The 21,221-nt window shown below is 35.7% G+C and overlaps 1 protein-coding gene across 3 annotated transcripts in view; it reads left to right on the top strand.

Annotated features, from left to right (window-relative positions):
- Positions 1–21,221, top strand: part of pdxkb (pyridoxal (pyridoxine, vitamin B6) kinase b) — a 67,576-nt gene that overhangs the window by 30,119 nt on the left and 16,236 nt on the right. For all 3 annotated transcript variants that reach the window (XM_073947703.1, XM_073947709.1, NM_001145586.1), the window contains 2 exons: positions 3,125–3,179; positions 15,811–15,915. In XM_073947703.1, coding sequence (XP_073803804.1) covers positions 3,125–3,179; positions 15,811–15,915 — 160 coding nt within the window. The remainder of the gene's footprint in view (positions 1–3,124; positions 3,180–15,810; positions 15,916–21,221) is intronic.

The following is a 21,221-nucleotide window of genomic DNA, read 5'->3' as shown; positions in this document are numbered from 1 at the left end:
GAGTGTATGGGTATTTTCCAGTACTAGGTTGGGCATCCGCTGTGTAAAACATATGTTGGATAAGTTGTTGGTTCATTCTGCTGTGGCAACCCCTGATAAATAAAGGGACTAAGCCAAAGGAAAATGAATGAACAATCTTTGCAAATTCTAAATAGGGAAATCAAATCATATTAGCAGCCAATGACTATTAAAGTACAACATTGTTCACAGTCAATAGTGCTAATGTTGTTTTGAAGTCATACTTATGCAATTTCAGATCGGATATTCAAAGTATCATGTTTTAAATTTTCGCTGTTCAAAAAAAATGAATGAATGTGCAAATATAAACCAATTTTACCCCAATCTGCTAGTGATACTACAAATAAGTGAAATGAACCTTTTGTTTTACCCTTCAGATTCTTTCAGTGTGTTCCTGTGACTTTCTTGTCTCACATTTTTGAGCTCTTTATTTGTGTGATCGTTTAGCTTAGCTCTCAAACTCGATTCCTGGGTGGCCACAGCTCTGCACAGTTTTGCTCCAACCCTAATCAAACGCAGCTGATCAAACTAATCAAAGATTACAAAAGACTACTAATTGGAGGTGGTTAGAGCTAAACTGTGCAGAGCTGTGGCCCTCCAGGAATAGAGTTAGAGACCATTTAGCAAGGAATATTTTTTAATAAAAAGCATACCTAAAACATTTAACCTTTAGCTGTGGATTAAACCTAGACGGATAAAGGTTAAATGACACAATTCTTCTGGAATGTTGACAAACTGACACAAAACTATTGGATTGTTGATAAAATGAGAACACAAATACTTCTAAAAGTGCAAGTATACTTTTAAAATACTAGAGCTCAACAGTTTGCCTCTGGAAGTAAAATCCTCATCGTAAAAATGTTTTGTATATAAAATGTCAATTTAATTATATAATTCATGTTTTCTATCTATCTGTCTGTCTATCTATCTATCTATCTATCTATCTATCTATCTATCTATCTATCTATCTATCTATCTATCTATCTATCTATCTATCTATCTATCTATCTGTCTATCTGTCTGTCTGTCTGTCTGTCTGTCGATCCATATCTATATGTACTTTTTTGCATTTTATCTACTGTATTGGAGATCTAGAACTCTGGCATTTGTTAATCTATTAATATGATTATTTATTTTTTACTCACATTTAGCACAGATTGAAATTGGCTGGACATGCAAAAACACAAAATCTTTACGAAATATGGTTTTGTGTTGAAAAGATGCACCAAAATCATATTTCATGTAAACACAGCCTAAGACTTTTTAATTCCATATGGAAAAATACTTTCAGAAGTTGAAAAAATGGGTGCTATTACATAAATGATTTTCACATTCATATTACATTCAGATCAGGGGCGCCACTAGACCCCATTTACTGATGCACACATGCCCCAGTAAATATTACCAGTGCCCTAGAAAATGCTTTGATATATGATTTTCTTTATATACAAGTTTATTTATTAAGTGTGGTGATTCAAGAACAAAGATGTTATTCTCTATGTGCAACCAAACCAATGCTGGCAAAAACAATGTAGTTTAATCAAAAAAATAAATGAAAGTTATGCAAGTGCTCAGAAAAATAATTTTTCTTAACATCCCCGATCCTGCTTGTCACGCAACTCCAACTCCCGGTGTGTTGCAAAATCTGCAAAACTAAAGTTTAAATAATATGATGCTGATATTATTTTGACTTAGCATGGCTACTGATTTTTTTTGTATGAAGCAGAAAGGAGGGATGCTGAGTCAAGGAGATATGAGTTAATAAACCTAATTCTCTGCCATGTGTCAAGTCTAAGACAACATACTGTATAATTTAATAAAACATCTTTTTGTATTCTATAGACTTTTCTAGAGTATTTCATTCTAATGAAATTAATTTTCATGCAAAAGATTTCTTAATTATCTTATTATCACTCCAATTGTGTGTAGATTGTTTTCCAGTTACATTTATGATTAGTTTGTTATTTTATTTAGAATAATAATTGTAATATAATAATAACAGTAATACTTTTATTTATAATCATTTTATTTATTTTTTATTATATATATATATATATATATATATATATATATATATATATATATATATATATATATATATATAAATGATTATAAATAAAAGTATTAATGTTGTTATTATTATATTACAATATAATAAAAACAGTATGTATATATATATATATATATATATATATATATATATATATATATATATATATATATATATATATATATATATATATATATATATAATTTATTTATTTATTAATTTAATTGAAAAAAAAATTTCAATAGAGCTTTTTGTAGCAATTCCCCTGCTTCAGATTCTTTCAGTATTTTCCTGTGACATATTAACCAGCTCCCAGTAGGCAGTATTATTAAAACTTCTCTGACTCCTTTTCATTAGGCAGCACCTTCTGATCTCACTAAAGAGGCCAAATAATGTTTCATTTTTCGTTTTATTTATCGTGTAAGACATATGAATGTACATGGATTTGCCATCAAAAGTAATAGTTTTCAATCAAAGGGATTGATAGTTTCTAACAGACAACACTAATCCAGAACTGGCTAAAAATAGCATCAAAGCTAAATAAAGCAATAGCAAAAAAAAAAAAAAAAGAAGCAAAAATAGCATGTTCTCTTTAGAAATGTGATTGTGATTATTTACTCAGGAAATGGATAGAAGTTGAGTTGACATGGGTTAATAATAATAATTCTTAATAATGTCAATAATCATGCGTTTTGTGTAGGAGTATTTGTTTATGTAACCATTACAGAACCTACACTCTCAGAAACAAAGATATGAGAGCTGTCACTGGGGTGGAACCTTTTCAAAAGTTGCATATTTGTACTTAAAGGGTCCATATTGGTTCCTCAAAGGTATATATTAGTACCTAAAGTTTTCAAGAGGTCCAGTTTTATACAGTTTAGGTACAGTATGTACTCTTGAGTTATTCATAAATATACCTTATTGTTTTTCTTTTGAAAAGTTGCCACCCCACTGACAGCTCTTGTGCCTTTATTTCTGAGAGTGTAGGGTTAATTGCATATGGATTATTTTATGCATTTATTACTATTTTCGTAATAAAATGTGTTTGTTTGTCAGGTCATGGGGTTTGAGGTGGACTCGATCAACTCTGTACAGTTCTCCAACCATACAGGTAGGCTGACACAATCTTTCTGTTCATTACGGTCAAACAATGGCATTCGTAAGCATTTGTACTGTAGATCAAGCATTTGTGTGCATTCAGTGTTTTGTGGAATCTTATCATTTGTTATGATGTAACACATGGTTTGATGAGTAGAACAGTATGATGTCATAATTAGGGCCAGATGGAATCCTTTTTGCATGTTCTTTAACATTAAACACTGGAAATACTGTATGTCAAGGGGGTTTTAACATTGTGTAGTCAAGAGTTTAAATAATCTGCAAAGTTTATGTCAAACAATACAACATTTTAGCTAATGTTTCTCAAATCTGCTGTTATTCTGTCATTTTCTTCAGTGAAATAAGTTACAAACACTTCAGCGTGTGCTTGCTTCTCAAATTTCAGACATTTCATTCTGCATTCTGAGTTTATATTTCATAACTGCCTGTTAAAAACTCTCACAGTTCACTTTCTTCACTTTTTTTCAGAATTGTGTCTTTATTATAAACTAGTTACTTATATAGTTACAACAAGTTATATAAAGAATTTAGACTTTTTCGAGTTTCTATCCTGCATTTAGGTTTGTGAAAAAAAGTCTGAATTATGAGAAGTTACCCTTTCTTTCTTTCCCGTAGTATGCAAAAAAGGCTGTTTCAAACATTTGTGCATGTGAAGTAAATATTTATTTTTTTAACTTATTTTTATTAGAGAATACAACATTGTATGGAGTACAATATAGTGTAACAGTTTTTTTGCATGTTACACCATCAATTTCTATCTACCAAAATGGTTGTAAATACATGTACTGAACAAAAAGCATTCGCGGGACATAAAAAAAGAGGGAACAATTTTTTTCTAAAACAACAATTAGAATAATTATTATATAAAGAAATATATAAAGTAAAGAAAGGAAGAAAAAAGTTGCCTTGTTCTCCAATACTTCACAGAGTTCAGTATGGCTCATTATTAAGAATTAGAGGCATGACAGGAGACCATCTCTTTAGGAAAATTGTTTTTTTAAATCGTAATGCATATGTTATTTGTTCCATTTGTTTCAACACTTTTTGAATCCAAGCATTATATGATGTGAAGTTAATATTTTAAGTTAACCTGACTAAACAGTTCCTCTGACTGATTATTCAATGAACGTGATTCAAAATTTATTGCATAATATATTAGGTTCGTAACACTTGACAAATAAACAGTAAAGAAAAACTCCCTTCAGTTTCCAGTGGTTTGTAAATTTCCTGTGTTTGCATGAAACATTAAGAGGCACCAGAGACTCAAATTTCTGGTGTTATTTTATTGTAAGTTTATGAGTTTTGAGCAGTTATCTCTTGTACCGTGCACCCAAATTAATTTTCACATTCAGCACTCTGTAGTACTCCTCGACCTATTTTCTACTTTCAAACACGAGATGCTTCATTAAAATGATTAAAGCGTATATTGCATTCAAATGCTGTGATGGTTCATTCTGACTGTGAGGGAGAATATAAGTGCAGATAGTGAGCTGTCCAAACAGGCCAAGCACTGATCCCAGTACTTTCTCTTGTTTGGATAGTGCACTTCAGATCTGGGGTCCGTTCTTCGTACGTGGATTACTCAATTAGCTGGATTTGGATATTGACGATTTGACACGATCCAGGATCGTTTCGTTCTTCAAAGCTGATCCGAGAGTTGTTGTCATAGCAACAGTTCTGCTAGGTCAAACCTGATCGCGAGCAGGTTTAATTCATATAAACAGGATTAGATCGGCTCAGTTTAAGCAAATATAATACAGAAAGTATGTACTGAATTCTGATATTTTCTTACAGTAGTAGTTATATACACTTGGGAAAATGGTACATATTTTTAACTATATATATAAAGTTATAGTCATTAATAAAATAAATAAAGTTATACATATTAATAAAACTTATGCAATCTGCACCCTCGAAATGAAAGTACAAAGACTGCCACCTGGTGGTGCGAAGAGAAAACTTATTGACATGAACTTTTTAGATCGCTTTAGTACAAATTGTGTATAATAGAAATGCACAATATGTTAATTTTTTTAAAGCAATAATACATTTATGCAGTCATAAACATGTTTTGATAGTTAATATGCCATGGATTTGATGCTTCACAAAAGTTGCAGACGCCTTTACCAATATCAAAATGCTTTTGTAAACAACCAGTTATTCTTTACACCGATTAAAAAAACAACTACTATAATAAAGAAAATCTTTTCTAAATGTAGAACTAAATACATTGATTTGCATTGAAATACATGATGAAGTGTAAAGCCTGCAGCTCACAACAAATGTGGAAGGTTATTGCGTGTCATATTTAACAAACGGTTTGCTGCTAATTTGATGTAATTTTGCTCACATGGATAATTGAATATTAATCAGATGATGTCATTACGCTGCTGTGCCGTCAGCCAATCGTTGCATTGCTGATCATGATTTCGAGGATCGATAGATCTGTCCTTCGCAACACACGCAGCGATCTCAGATCAGTTTATCCAGACATTCTAATCTGATTCGCGAACTTGTTTGAAGAACCAAATTAGCGAGAGATCAGTTATCAAGATTAAAAGATCCAGGATCTGCCAAATCATCTTAGATCATTTAAGCGAGGTACGAAGAACGGACCCCTGGTGGGTCCTATTATTATTGTTGCTTGCAAGAGGACATTGCTTTTAGTCACCTGCTTATAAACACACTGTTCCTGCTGATCTCTTTATTTAGTTTTTTAGCCTCCCTCATGCTGTTCTGCCAGGTACTGTCCTTCTAATTTAAAACATAAAATTACTTTTTTTGGTATTTAGAGATTGTGAAAAGGTTGATGCAATTCAACATGACTTTTCTACAGTAAATCTCCTCAAGCAACTTTTCTTATGAATCACTCTTTCGAATTGAACTTTTCTTTTACAATAAAAGCAGTGAAATTAATCTAAATGGTTTTAAACATTATACAATTAATTAAAGTCTGTGGTCAGATTAAATAGATGGCACTATTTATACATTTTAAATGGCACAGAATTGTGGATAAGTATATGAATTTGGACACAACTACAGGCTTGCATAAGAAGAGGAGTTAAAGAGGGGCTACATTTTCTTAAATTAAATTAAAATGCGTTTGGTGTAAGTTGTCATGTGAATTTGTTGGATAGGAGTAGGACGCAATTAGCAATTTACAATTTACAATATGCCCTATTTTAGGGGCGGCACGGTGGCGCAGTGGGTAGCACGATCGCCTCACAGCAAGTAGGTCGCTGGTTCAAGCCCCAGCTGGGTCAGTTGGCGTTTCTGTGCTAAGTTTGCATGTTGTCCCCTTGTTTGCATGGGTTTCCTTTGGGTTCTTTGGTTTTCCAAACAGTCTAAAGACATGTGCTATAGGTTGAGACAAGTTGGTGGTTCATTGCGCTGTGGCGACTCCAGATTAAAAAAGGGACTAAACCAAAATGAAAATGAATATGTCCTATTTTAGCTAAACTTGTCACATGGTATATTAGCATGCAGGAAAGCAAGGAATTGTAGAGCATAGGTTTCAAACTCGATACCTGGAGGGCCACAGCTCTGCACTGTTTTGCTCCAACCATAATTGAACACAGCTGATCAAACTAATCAAGGTGTTCAAGACTAATAGAGAGTATTAAGCAGGTGTGAGTTGGAGGTTGGAGCTAAACTCTACAGAGTTGTGGCCCTTTAGGAATTGAGTTTGAGATTATTAATGTAAAGGATGTGGCTGGGATATGGAAGTTGGAAACTAGAGCTGCACGATACTGGGAAAATTTAGGATTATGGGAATAGGAATATAACATTTCCCAAGTGAAAGGCTATTTTTAAAATGGTTTATATGTTTAATAATCATACTAAAATAAGCAGGTAATATATATTTTTCTTATCCATATGATTTTAATTCAGGCAACAACAGAAAAAAAAATGTCAAGCTGCAGACACTGATGCTGATGATACATTTTAATCAAGGTTGCTTGGCAAATTTAATTTAGGAAATGATTCCATAAATGGGCAACCAGGTGAGACACAGGGCAATGGGTTACAGATTCAATATTGTTGGCTGTTGTTAATGGAATAGTAGCCAAGCAACTCTGTGAAATTGGCGCTAACATTGCTCAAAAAGTTGCCGTGTGTATCATCAGCATTAGACTATGAATGCCTGAAAACCCCGACAGTCTTGTTTGCTGTTGACATTTTTCTTGCTTCTCTCAACAATTTTACGCCACTTGTATTTATTTCAGCTCTGTTCTGAGGCGTTAGGTTAATTTTTGGGTCAGCCTAGCCAGCAGCTTAAAAGCACGTACTGGGAAGGTGGGTAAAAAAAAGATTGTAAGCCATTTGATTGGTCAAATTTGGATACAAACAAACCTATGCATGCAATACCTGCACATATAGAAATAAATAACATTTTTCACAGATACAGATAATGCATTTACAATAATCTCCATGACATTCATTCATTCATTTTCTTGTCGGCTTAGTCCCTTTATTAATCCGGGGTCGCCACAGCGGAATGAACCACCAACTTATCCAGCAAGTTTTTACGCAGCGAATGCCCTTCCAGCCGCAACCCATTCACACACACACACACACTCATACTCTACGGACAATTTAGCCTGCCTGTACTGCATGTCTTTGAACTGTGGGGGAAACTGGAGCACCCGGAGGAAACCTACGCGAAGGCAGGGAGAACATGCAAACTCCACACAGAAACGCCAACTGAGCCGAGGTTCGGACCAGCGACCCAGCGACCTTCTTGCTGTGAGGCGAACGTGCTACCCACTGCACCACTGCCTCGCCTATCTCCATAACAATCATGTTAAAATGTATTGTGCAGTCATATCAGAAACAATTATTTATTTATTTATTTATTTTTATATTTAATCATACTCTGTGTGTTTTGGAACAACACCGAAAAATATGAATAGCTTATTTACAGCGGGGAAAATAAGTACTGAACACATCACCTTTTTCTCAGAAAACATATTTCTAAAGGTGCTGTTGACTTGACAATTTCACTGGACGTTGGTAACAACAAAAGAAATCTATATATGCAAAGAAAACAAATCTAATTAGCTTACAAATGAAGTTATGTGTAATAAAATGAAATGACGCAGGGAAAAAGTATCGAACCCATGATGAAAGGAAGGTGTGGAAAGGCAGTGAAAGCCCAGACAGCAGCTGAAGTCTCTCAGTAGTTCTTTAGCAGCCCTCAATTTTCATTGTAAATGAATATTCTCTGCTTCAGATCAACATCTACATTATCAGAATGACGAAGATGAAACCAGGGTGGACATTTCACCAAGACTATGATCCAAATCACAGCCAGGGAAACTCAAATGCTTTCAGAGAAAGAAAACCAAGCTGTAGAATGTAGAATTTCCAATAGAAAATGCAAAATAAAGATCAGATTTGATAGACGAGACATACAGAACCATCAAGAATTTTACACTCTGTTGAAGTCTGAAAAGTCACAGCTGAGCAATTCATGCATTCTCCATATGAGAGGCGTCTTTAAGCTGCCATTACCAAAAAGCCTTTATATAAAGTATTTTTTGTTGTTATGTTTTTATGTTTGGTTTTTATCAAAATCTGGTTTGATTTCATGTCAACAGGTCCTTTAGACATATTATATTCCAGGAAAAAACATGACATGTTCAACGCTTCTTTTCTCCACTCCATTTCTACTAGTACATCGATCGACAGAAATGCATAAAAAGGACTGAAAGACTGACTTTCACCATAATTTCATTTAAATAACTTGCCTTTAACTATCCAACTGCCTCAAACACTGTTATAGGACCAGCTTCTTATAAACTCATCCCATTTCAAACGTATAAGTAGTATAACCTTTTACTGGCCTCAGATCAGTATAGTCTAAACAACACGTGGCCCAAGCTACTGTAGTTTCTTGCCCTGCGACTGGCCTCCATCTCCGCTCGGCTGCTTTCTTCACCTCAGGGCTGTAATGTTGTCACTTGAGTTTGGTTTTGTAAAAGCATTTAAGCCTATAGATGGAGGGACACACAGACTCTAGTGTGCTGGCTCACTTGTTATTCCCAAACCAGCAGCTGCTGTCAGCACAGCTAATCGGGTACAAGGAGTCTGAGGGCTGCACGCTGGAGAGATTCACATCAGAGTTTGTGAAGTTGTAGTCGTTTAGATTCATGGTTTAGGCCTGGGGACACATTAAGGCTGATATTGTATGTGGAGCAACACTTCAGCCATCCAGATAGCATTGTTTTAGCACATGGCTAGTTGAAATCATAAGTAGCTGGTGTAAAGTGAGTGTATGGGCACTTTTAATAAGAACTTTGGGGAAAAGGCTCATTTTATGACTCCTTTAGAGTTAATCAGTTTAGTTTTACCATTTTTGAATCTATTCAGATGATCTTCGGGTCTGGTGGGCGCATTTTTAGCTTAGCTTAGTTTAGCTTAGCTTAGTTTAGATCAAAGGTGTCCAAACTCATTCCTGGAGGGCCAGTGTCATGCATATTTTAGTTTCAATCACAATTAAACACACCTGAACCAGCTAATCACACTCTTTCTAGGTTTACAAGAAACTTATAGGCAGGTGTGTTGAAGGAAGTTGGAGCTAAACCATGCAGGACACTGGCCCTCTAGGACCGAGTTTGGTCTTCTCTGGCTTAGATCATTGAATCAGATTAGACAATTAGCATCTTGCTTTAATAGATGTCTAAATCCATCTGAAAGCCATTTTTTTCCACATTTAACACATTTTGAAAGCACATTTTGTTGCTCTTTGACACAACATTTAATATTGGTGTGATTTGTGATGATAGTATCTGCAATCAATTTTTCAGTGGCCTATTTTATCCCCAATAAGATAGGATTATTAATAGGATTGTTGATATTGATTAATCTCACATTTCGGTTTGGTTGTGATTATCATGACATCGATTATTATGCCATCGATTTGGTTCAGTTCAACATCTCAGTGCATCACGTTGCATTGACGATGCTTTCCATGAGCCATTTGATATTTTAATTAGCAACACAACAAAACCTGTATTAAAATTAATAATTTATAAATATATTTACATTTACGTTATTATTTGTAATACAATTTTGTCATTTATTACAAGCTGTAAAATATATATACACTGTACCTTTAACCTCCTAGGGCTTTAGTGGCCACATACGTGGACAGCACATTTTAGCTCTTAAGTGGCTATTTGAAATACTTTGAATGTTTTGTATTTTGTTACAGACATACAGTGTCATCCTGCGACTATTTTGCAGCATATGAAATGTCCCAAACACTGTTTTTAACTGTCCAAAATGTAAAAAAAAAATAGTTTTTACTCTCTGTTTGTTAAAACATGTTTAAAAAAGTATATGTTTATGCATTAAAAAACAATCATTAAAAATTGTTTTATGTAAATTCGGACCACGAGTCCACATACAGTTAAAGTCAAAATTATTAGCCCCCCGTTGAATTTCTTTTTCTTTTTTCAATATTTCCTAAATGATGATAAACAGAGCAAGGAAATTTTCACAGTATGTCTGATAGTATTTTTTCTTCTGTAGAAAGCTTCATTTGTTTTATTTCGACTAGAACAAAAGCAGTTTTTAATTTTTTAAGAACCACTTTTGGGACAAAATTATTAGCCCCTTTAAACTAATTTTTTTTCTCGATAGTCTACAGAACAAACCATCATTATACAATAACTTGCCTAATTACCCTAGCCTGCCTAGTTAACCTAATTGACCTAGTTAAGCCTTTAAATGTCACTTTAAGCTTTATAGAAGTATCTTGAAAAATATCCTGTTAAATATTATTTACTGTCATCATGGCAAAGATATAATAAATCAATTATTAGAAATGAGTTAATAAAAATATTATGTTCAGAAATGTGTTGAAAAAATCTGCTCTCCATTAAACAGAATTTGGGGAAAAATTAAACAGGGTGGCAAATAATTCAGGGGGGCTAATAATTCTGACTTCAACTGTATATGGACATTGTTTTTCTCTAAAAGTACATCATATCAAAAGATGATACTTAGGTTTTATTCTAATTGGGTTCCAACAATCTCAAATAACAATGAGAAATAAAAAAATGCATGTAAAAAAACAGAATGGGCCTTAAGAGGTTAATATTTACCTGCTCAGGGAAAACAGTATTTTTGAATGTATCAACAAAACTAAAGTAAATAAAGCAAATAAACAGATGTAAATATTATCCCGCTTGCTTTTTGAATGTTGTTGAACGGGTTTTTACTAAACAAAAAAGGCTGTTCAGCAAACAGTGACACACACTGATTTTAAATGGCTGTGTCTGTATCCACAAGTAACGTTACTGTTATAACAGCCGAGAAAAAGTTACCTCACGAATACGGCAGCGGGTCAAAGAGGCCACCGAGAGTGAGAGAGAGTTTACAGCTTTAATTTTTTTCTAGCTGGGTTCAGATGTACTTCCCTGTCAGTGAAAGACTGTCCAGTAAACTCACAAGCAGTGAATTGTGCACAGTTATCTACGTTTTTTAAGTAGTGGGAGCGTTTTAATTACTTACCGTCTCCTCCCTCGCCATAGTAAGCTACCGCCATATAATCCACATGTGATAAATGACGTCAGTACATAATAACCGGTTATGATTATTACTGAACCAATACCAAATAGTTTGTGTCTGCATCGCGGTGCATTGAAGAAACAATTAATTTTAGCACCCCTGATTATTGATGATTTATAATACAAGTGGTTTATTGGTTATCGACCATAACAAAATGCCCAGCAGGCACACAACATCATAAGACGTCAATATTAGGTTAGATTGAGGTTGTGATGTCAGGCAACCAAAATTCATTGTCTAGCCAGCGTCTAAGAACCATGTTATTTTGATGACCAATAATGACGTGAAATGATGTTGATATTTGGTTGATTTTAGGTTGCGTTGGAAAGTGATCAAAATCCAACATCTAGCCATCATCTAAAACCAACGTCATAGTGACGTCAAATACACGACATTTATTCGTCAGATAGATCTAATAGACGTCATAGTCCACACAACATCAAGCTGTAACATCATTAGACGTTGATATTTGGTTGATTTTAGGTTGGACATTGACGTCAACCCGATTTAAATTTCCAAACAAAATGCAACGTCCCTAAGACGTTGGGTGCAACGTCAATGTGATAATATGTTGACATCCTGTGCCTGCTGGGTGGTGTGCAAAAGTTTGTTCTGCAAGTTTTTTTTATGTTAGGCATTAGGGCAGCATCAATTTAATAACAATAAAAAACTAAAAACAGAAAGATTTTTGACTGTCAAGTAATAGTTTTGTTTAACATAATATATTTAAAGATCTAGTTACTTAGTGTGGTTGGCTTGGAGGTGTTTAGTGTTCATCATCATTATTCCAGTCTTCAGTCAGTGTCAAAAAAAAATATCATTATGCTGATTTGCTTCTGTAGCTATCAGTATTGATAAGAGTTCAATGCATAATGTTAGTTGTAAATCATTTTTAAACCATTTTAGAAAATCAGTATTAATTTGTTTTACCTTGTGAAAATACCTTGTAAAAATCTTAAGGGTGGCACGGTGGCTCAGTGATTAGCACTGTCACCTCACACTAAAAAGGTGTCTGGTTCAAGTCCCGGCTGGGTCAGTTGGCATTTCTGTGTGGAGTTTGCATGTTCTCCCTGTGTTCGCGTGGGTTTCCTCCGGGTGCTCCGGTTTCCCCCACAGTCCAAAGACAGCTAAATTGGCCGTAGTGTATGTTTGTGAAAGAGTGTGTATGAGTGTTTCCCAGTGATGTGTTGCAGCTGAAAGGGCATCCACTGCATAAAACATATGCTGGATAAGTTGGGGGTTCATTCCGCCATGGCAACCCCAGATTAATAATGGGACTAAGCGGAAAAGAAAATGAATGAAATTAGCCATTGTGTGTGTGTGTGTGTGTGTGTGTGTGTGTGTGTGTGTGTGTGTGTGTGTGTGTGTGTGTGTGTGTGTGTGTGTGTGTGTGTGTGTGTGTGTGTGTTTGTGAGTTTGTGAATGTGAGAGTGTATGGGTGTTTCACTGTACTGGGTTGCAGCTGGAAGGGCAACTGCTGCATAAAACATATACCAGAATAATGGGTGGTTCATTCCACTGTGGCGACCTCTAAAATAGAGACTAAGCCAAAGGAAAATTATTAAATGAATGTAAAAATCTTCATAAGTACTCTTTAGTAACTCAATTTAATCTTGCTAAATAAGTATAATTTACCCCAATCTGACCTTAAACTTTTCAGCAGTAGTGTAATTATCTGTGTATGCATATTTGCATGTTTTCTAGTCCAGCATTTCTAATTGCCCAGCACTCGGTTTAATTAGGCTGTAAATCAGCTGTAGGAGGTTGAGTTATTTCAGGTCATTTTTGAGTTCTGTTTGTTTATTTTATAGAGATGACGCTATTCGCCTCTACTGTGGTCTCATAAAGATTTCAGAAACATACCAATTTTTTCCAGCCCCATATAGAATAAATGTCATACTCAAAACACACTATCGGCCCTATCATACACCCAGTGTATTAAGGTGCAAGACGTGTTTGGCGCAATTTGTTTTCAGACAATTGCAACTCTAATTTTCACATTTTGCACCAGGTTCTTTAAATAGCAAATCCATTCGCACCACTTTTTGAACTCATGTGTGTTCCAGTCTATGAAGGAGGTGTGTTAAGGTGCAATGTTGGCGCGTTGTTATTTTGATAAACTAAAATAGACTGCGCAATTGACTGATTAATTGATTATATTTTTTTTAATAAAAACTAGTTAAGATTGGTCTGCCTGTCGGGTTTTGGAAACGCAGTAGGCCTCTGTTGGTGAGTGTTGACCATGGATGATGTATCCTGATTCATATCTTAAGGCATGACTGATTGTCTGAGACGGCGTCGTTGTGTGGCTGAAGAGACCAATACGGGAGAGTCATTCTTTGCTGCAGAAGTCGCATCGATAGGTGGCTCCCTGGCTGTCATTGTTCTGCACCATTCGGTGAACTTGCTTGTCCTCCGCCGCACACATCATGATCTTTTCACCTTACTTGAGCTGTTTGGTCAGGGTGCACCTCCACTTCGGGCAGTCTGCTGCAAGGTTTTTTGACCACACTTCGATATTGTTGTTCATTTATTAGTTTGCTGGAAATTAGAACTGAATTTAGAAATAGTTTTGAAACAAATCTTTGCGCTAAACAAACTAAATTAAATATATAGGCTAATGGATGTCTTCAGTGGAGTGCGTACAACACTGTTTCCTTATTCAAGAAAATAAAGGAGTAAAGGTAAAGTAAAGAGAAAGTAAAGAGGCTGATTGGAGGAGGTTCATTCTTTATCCTCTCACTGCAGATGGTTTAACTGTTTTCTCGCTAGTGAAGTGTTCAGTTTTTCCACTTAAAAAGTTTGCCATGTAAATAGCAAATGCACCATGGCATGATGCAACTGACTCTTTAAGGGAATGGAAGATAAGACTCTGATTGGTTTAATGCACGTTATGCTCAAAACACACCCCTATAGAGAATAAGCACAACCATGATAGACCATGCATCCATAAAATAGCAAAAGTGGATTCAGACACACCCTAAATGCATTTGCGCCATGCACTTTAGACTTTGCGCCTAGATCACTAAAATAGAGCACATATTGTTAAATGGATAGTTCACCCAAAACTTACAATTCTGTCATCATTTACTTACAATTTACTTTGTCACAAACCTGTTTGAGTTAGTTTTTTCTATTGAACACAAAAGAAGATATTTCGAAAAAATGTTGGAAACCGGTAACTATTGATTTCCTTACTGTGGAAGCCAATGGTTACTGGTTTCTGACATTTTTCAAAATATCTTCTTTTGAGTTCAATAGAAAAAAGGTTTGGAACTACTTAAGGGCGAGTTTAAATTTTGGCTGAAGTATCCCTTTAAATCTGTTAAGTCAGCGCTGGTTAATCAGCGTCTAAATGTCCTTTTAATGTGATCTCCAAACAGGACCTTCCCTTCAGGACTTTATAGTTTGACCTTGGAAATGTATTTGCAGGTTGTGACATTCAGAATATCAATGGGCGCTGCAAAGCCTTATGGGTAGAGACAGCGTGTACCTCACAGGGCAGCTTGTGAATGTTTTCCCCTGATCGTGATTTAAGCAGATGTAGAGTATCTGCATGATCCATGTGGGTGAAGCCATTGGGATTAGAGGTTTGTGGATCCAGCTGAGAGGCAGTGCACAATTGCGGCAGCAGAAAATGATGACGACAGACACCCGTCTTATCACAGATTCCCCTTTGCAGTCATTTTTTTCCCTCACACACACACACACACACACACACACACACACACACACACACACACATCAAGGCTACAATGATGCGTCTTTTTCATTCAGCCCCTCAGGCTTTCCTCGCTCCTGTTTCTTAGCAACAAGAAACACATCATGTGACCGACTCTGTGACTCACCTGAAATGTGACATCACAGCTCTAGGGGCAATAGCAATGGTCGCTGACCAAACAGAGCTTTTAATGGGATCTGATGCAGATCTGAGAACAGCCAGCTGTTCAAGGAGTGTCATGTGATCAGAGCATCTCAGACATCAGCTTCAGAATCAGCACTGGATTTTCTGATGTGTGTTTGACCTGTGATCTGTCTTTACTCAGGTTACGCTCACTGGAAGGGACAGGTCTTGACCGCCGATGAGCTTCACGTCTTGTATGAGGGGATCAAACTGAACAACGTCAACCACTACGACTATGTCCTTACAGGTCAGTGCTTTCATTTTTAGTCATGCCACATTAAGGAAAAAGTTGATATAATTTCCTAATAGTATATGGGCCCTTTGTGGGACCCAATGGGGCCCAGGGACAGCACAACACATTTACATACATACACGCATTATACAGTTACATACATGTATACATATATTCGCCCTCCTATGAATTTATTTTCTTTTTCAATTATTTCCCAAATTATGCTTATTAGTATATATGCTTATTAGTATATTAGTATATGCCTGTGTGTGTATATATATATATATATATATAGCACATAATGTGAATAAATGGCTACTTATAATAATATTACACACACGCGTATATATAATAGTTTGGTGAACTGAACAATTTAAGTATAATCTACAAAACCGGTATATGTACCGGTATATGTATATATGTATATTCGTGTGTGTAATATTATTATAAGTAGCCATTTATTCACATTATGATGAATAATTATACCTGAAGCCATTTGTTTTCTGATTTAAAAAAAGACCTTGCACATATTAGAATTTCACAGTCAAGAGTATATTTGTGAAAATGACCTATTTCTCTCAAAGGATTATTTACGATTTTGAGCTCACTACACTTGAAATCTTAAGTTTACGCATTTTCATAGTACGCAAGTTGAATTAACTCATATTTTAAGTGATATGACCAAAATGCAAAATTTTAAGTTATGTTCAGTTAACTTTACGTAATTTTTTAAGTAAAGACAACATTTGGGTTTTCAGTGTAGGGGTTAAAGAGGTAATATTTTGATGCGACTTTGTAGAGAGTTGGTGGCAAAGTAGCAAAACAAATTTATTTGCAAAAGTAAAAAGAAGTCAAACAGCTAAATATTATGTACAAGTTGAAATATCTCAAAAAACAAAATAAATCAATTAATGTATGTTCTTAAAGGAAAAAGAGGATTTCAAGCAGTGCCAAATAAAAGAAAGCAATATAACAAAAACCCCAAACTAGCTGAAAAATTACCCTCTAAACTGCTTAGCAGAAAATAAACAATCAAAACATCTTCACTGTTTGCAGCACGTCGTATCTAAACTAGACTTCTAGCCAAATATACGTAGAAAACTTACAGCCAGTGCCGCTTACTTCTAAACTAGTGTGTTTAGACAAGGCAGTTTTCTGCGTGTTGCAAGGTGTATGTCCCTCTATTCTCAGAGGAATTCAGAAACCAATGATCAAGCCAAAACACAAACCAAAACACACACAAAGAACAAAAAGGCATACAATACAAAAGCAAGAGAAAAAATATACAGGGGCCTTAATCATTCTGACTTCAGCTATGTTTGTCTAATATTCAACTACAGGTACTTTTGGCTCTGTATGCGTATACTGTAAAACAGACTAGTGGTAAAATTGTGTTTTAACATGCATCACAGGAGAGTTCTGAATGGGATATTTTTTTTGAAAGTTCTTAAAGGGATAGTGCTCACCCTCAAATTGTTCCAAACCCTTTTGAGTTTCTTTTTTTTCTGTATTAATATATTTTGAATTATGTTAGATACCTGTAACCTGTATTGATTTTTTTAAACTATATTTACTATGGATATTTACTATAGAATACCACTGAAGTCATCAGTTTTTTTAAAAATTTGAAACGTAGATTTTTTGATGAATGATTAACTATAAATGCAACGCAACCTCACGGCAATTCGTAATCTTTTGATTTAGTGGCTAATTCGTATGAATTCGTACAATCTCATTCATACAATTTAGTACGATTTGCTCATCCCCTAATGACAAAAGCATAGTGGAAAAGCACCCCAAAGTGAGCTGTATTGAAATAAACCAGGTCGTACCATACAGTGGAAAAATGTAAGTCGTCATGAAATGGAAGTAAAGATTGTTTTTTAAAAAACAACAACACTGTATTTTTTGATTTTAGGAACTTTAAATCAATAAATACAGAAATTAAAACCAAGAAATTAAGAAATTAAACCAAACAATTAAAAATAAATAGTAATAAAAAATTACAAATATATAAATTAATGCATGTACAGACATAAACAAAATAAAGATATATCAATAGCAGGTGATACAAGATACAAGTTATACAGACAAGGTTGGGTGTAGGGGTGGGGTTGGGTTGGGTGCCACACCTCTTTTTTAAAATCGTAAATTTTTGTACGACTGAATGTGTATGAATTAGCCACTCAACTGACAAAACGTAAAATACTCCCGTTTCCTCGTGAGTTCAGGCTGGTAAATGGTGACAGCATTTTCAGCATTATCGTTGATTTCTTTGATATCATCCTGCTATGTAATTAGCTGTGGTAAAAATGACAGCTGAGATCCAAATCTCCACAGTTGAAGAGGCTGCTGCCCCAGTCGAGAGTAAATTACAGACGCTAGAGAGGCGAATTCTGGAGTTAACCAAACATTTTGGACCATTTGGAAAAATCTAACCATTTACTTCCACCATGCAACAGCAGTTATTCTCTGACGTCAGGTTTCCCCCACAGTCCAAAGAAATGCGCTACAGGTGAATTGGATAAACAAAATTGACCGTAGTGTATGAGTGCGTGTGGGAATGCAAGTGTATGGGTGTTTTCCTTTAATGGGTTGCATATGTTGCATAAAACATATGCCAGAGTACTTGGCGGTTCATTTCGCTGTGGCGACCCCTGATAAATAAGGGACAAAGCTGAAGGAAAATAAATGAATGAAAAAATCAACCCCAGTACATGAAATAATCATGAAATGTCAATCACATAAGAGGCTCAAACTTCAGCATTGTGTTATTAAGTGTCGCATTGACGACAAGAATTTCTGAATAACTGAAACTTTAGTGGATCTGTTAGTCTTGTGTGTCTTATTATGTTAGATTTGGTTAGCCTGTAGTCGGTCAGGAAGTGAGCACATCTCTGTTCCTCCGCTAATCACTGCACTAAGGGAGCGTAGAGGACACACACACACGGTCTCGCTGGAGCTCCACACACTCCGACGCTCCGCTCTGCTGAGTGTGTAAAAGCAGATGAGGAGTCTCTGGTGCACACGCTCTCCTTTACCATCACCTTCAGAGGAGGCAAATAGAGGAAAAACACAGGAAAAGAGGAATATACCTACAGTCCAAGAGAGACACAGAAACGTAATTGTAATTGATGATCTTATTTTTGGCCTGGAAAATGTATCACGGTTTCTACAAAAACTATTTGGCAGAAATTTTTTTAAATGATTCTGTTGAAAATTCAGAATAGGAAACTGAAGGCTCATGTGACGCGTAAATATCACATAATAAATAGTTCAAAAGCACGTCTAATTAATTGTGTAAGCATTAAAACAGTTGAATAATCTTAAATTACCATTGCGTTTATAAAATTTAACTTAAAGTCTTTGTGAAATTTGGACATGGCCAGCTTTTTCCTCATTTTGGGCTCAGTATTTCAGTCCCTTACAGCCATTACTTCTATAGATATAGCACCATCACCCATCATTGGCCTGTTTGGTGTGACGCCTGATCATTTTGCATTACCCACTTAGCTTTTAAACTTTGTGGCCTTTCTTACTTTGCCTGCTAGGCATGTAATTTTATTAAACTGTAAGAGCCGTCAACCACCCTTGCATGTACGGTGGCTGAAAGATGTTTTGTATTTTGTAAAACTAAAGATTAGATTCTCACTTCAAAGACCTAACAGAAAATTTGGCAAAATTTGGGATGCCCTTTCTTCTGGTGTTAAAACTCTCCAGCTGGATCTAGACTGATCACCCCAGCCCTTGACAATAATAATACATCAGTTTGTAATCTTTCATTACTCGAAATGTAACATTGAGATTATTGTATAAATGTAGACGTCTGCCTCGCATTGTGTAATTTGGTTTTATTTCATTAATATTTTAATTTATTTTTATTTTATCTATTTATTTATTTATTTTTTTATTACTCTTATTTGTATTTATAATTTGTTTTCTTTTATTATTTCTGTAAGGGTTGTTTGATATGTTTGTAAAATGGAAAAGAAATGTTAAATAAATCATAAACAAACAAAAAAAAAGTCGTTGTGAAATCAAAATGTACTCTCCTTATTTTTATACGCATATAGTTCTTGTTATAAACAATGTGTCTGTGCACTTCGATATTTTTACAAATTAATTTGCACTCATAAACTTTAATCAAATACCATAAGCAGTTCTCCCCATCAAAACGACTTTCTTCCCTTCCAGGTCACATGGAAGCCCTTTAAGGCGGAGCTATCAGTGCATGCCTCATTTCTGTTCTACTTTCGTCCATTCGGCAATCTTCCTTCATTTTGTTAGCAACGCCCATCTTTCAACAATCCGATTGGTTCCTAAAGAATGAAATCATGCACCAATCTACTTTTTTTTTTTTTTTTTTTTAGCACAGTTTTAAGTGGATGTATGTCACGATAGAAACATTTTGTATGCCACCTTCATCATAGTAACTCTATAACCAATCGAACACCTAGGGTGCTTTCACACCTACACTTTTGTTTCGGAACGTATCTCGTTTGCCCAGTTAGCGCGGTTCGTTTGGCATATGTAAACAGGGCAATCGCGCTCTGTTCCGCGCCAAAGTAATCGCTCCGAGATCGCTCGAATGAGGTGGTCTCGGCTCGATTGAAACGGATCGAGGACCGGACCTGGAGCGGTTCGATTGCGGTGAGAAAGCGATCCGAGCGTGGTTATATCACAGTGTTTTATGCATATGTAATAGGCTTACGGCTATATGAAGAGAGAATTATGAGTATGGCGGGAAGTTTCACGAGTCTCCGGATGCCCACAAACGAGTGATAATCTCCCGGTAATCTCGCATCTCCCTCCTGGTCCTCAAATAGGCATCGTCGCGCACCCTTCTCACCCCTCCCCACCGCATCTCTCCTCAGACACGTCGCGCGTGTCCCAGCTGTGATTTCTTATTGTGAATTGTTTTGAACTGCTATTGCAATCCTCCCACACACCTTTTTAGCCGTGTTTTGTGTTGTCGCAGTGCGAGTTTAGTGTGTGTCACTTCATGACATCATGAAAACGGTGAAGGTCAGATGAGTCACTGGTAGGATTTATTTACCTGACTGTAGAGACGGAGCCACAGGATGACCGATAGCTGGAGACTGACCCTGACGCTTTCACAGCTACAACACCTCTTTACGCTACATCCTCTGCAAGCTTTTCTCTGTTGAACATGGAGTTTCAGGTTTAATGCGTTATTTGAATAGTACGTTTTGTATTGTCCAGGTGTTACTTAATTTAGCTTCATGAAATTTATTTATTCTCCCTGCTGTTTCCTCTGGGTGCTGCGGTTTCCCCACAGTCCAAAGACATGCGCTATAGCT

Source organism: Danio rerio, chromosome 1 (genome assembly GCF_049306965.1).
Source record: "Danio rerio strain Tuebingen ecotype United States chromosome 1, GRCz12tu, whole genome shotgun sequence".
Lineage (NCBI taxonomy): Eukaryota > Metazoa > Chordata > Actinopteri > Cypriniformes > Danionidae > Danio > Danio rerio.
This window is presented reverse-complemented; position numbering and strand designations above follow the sequence as displayed.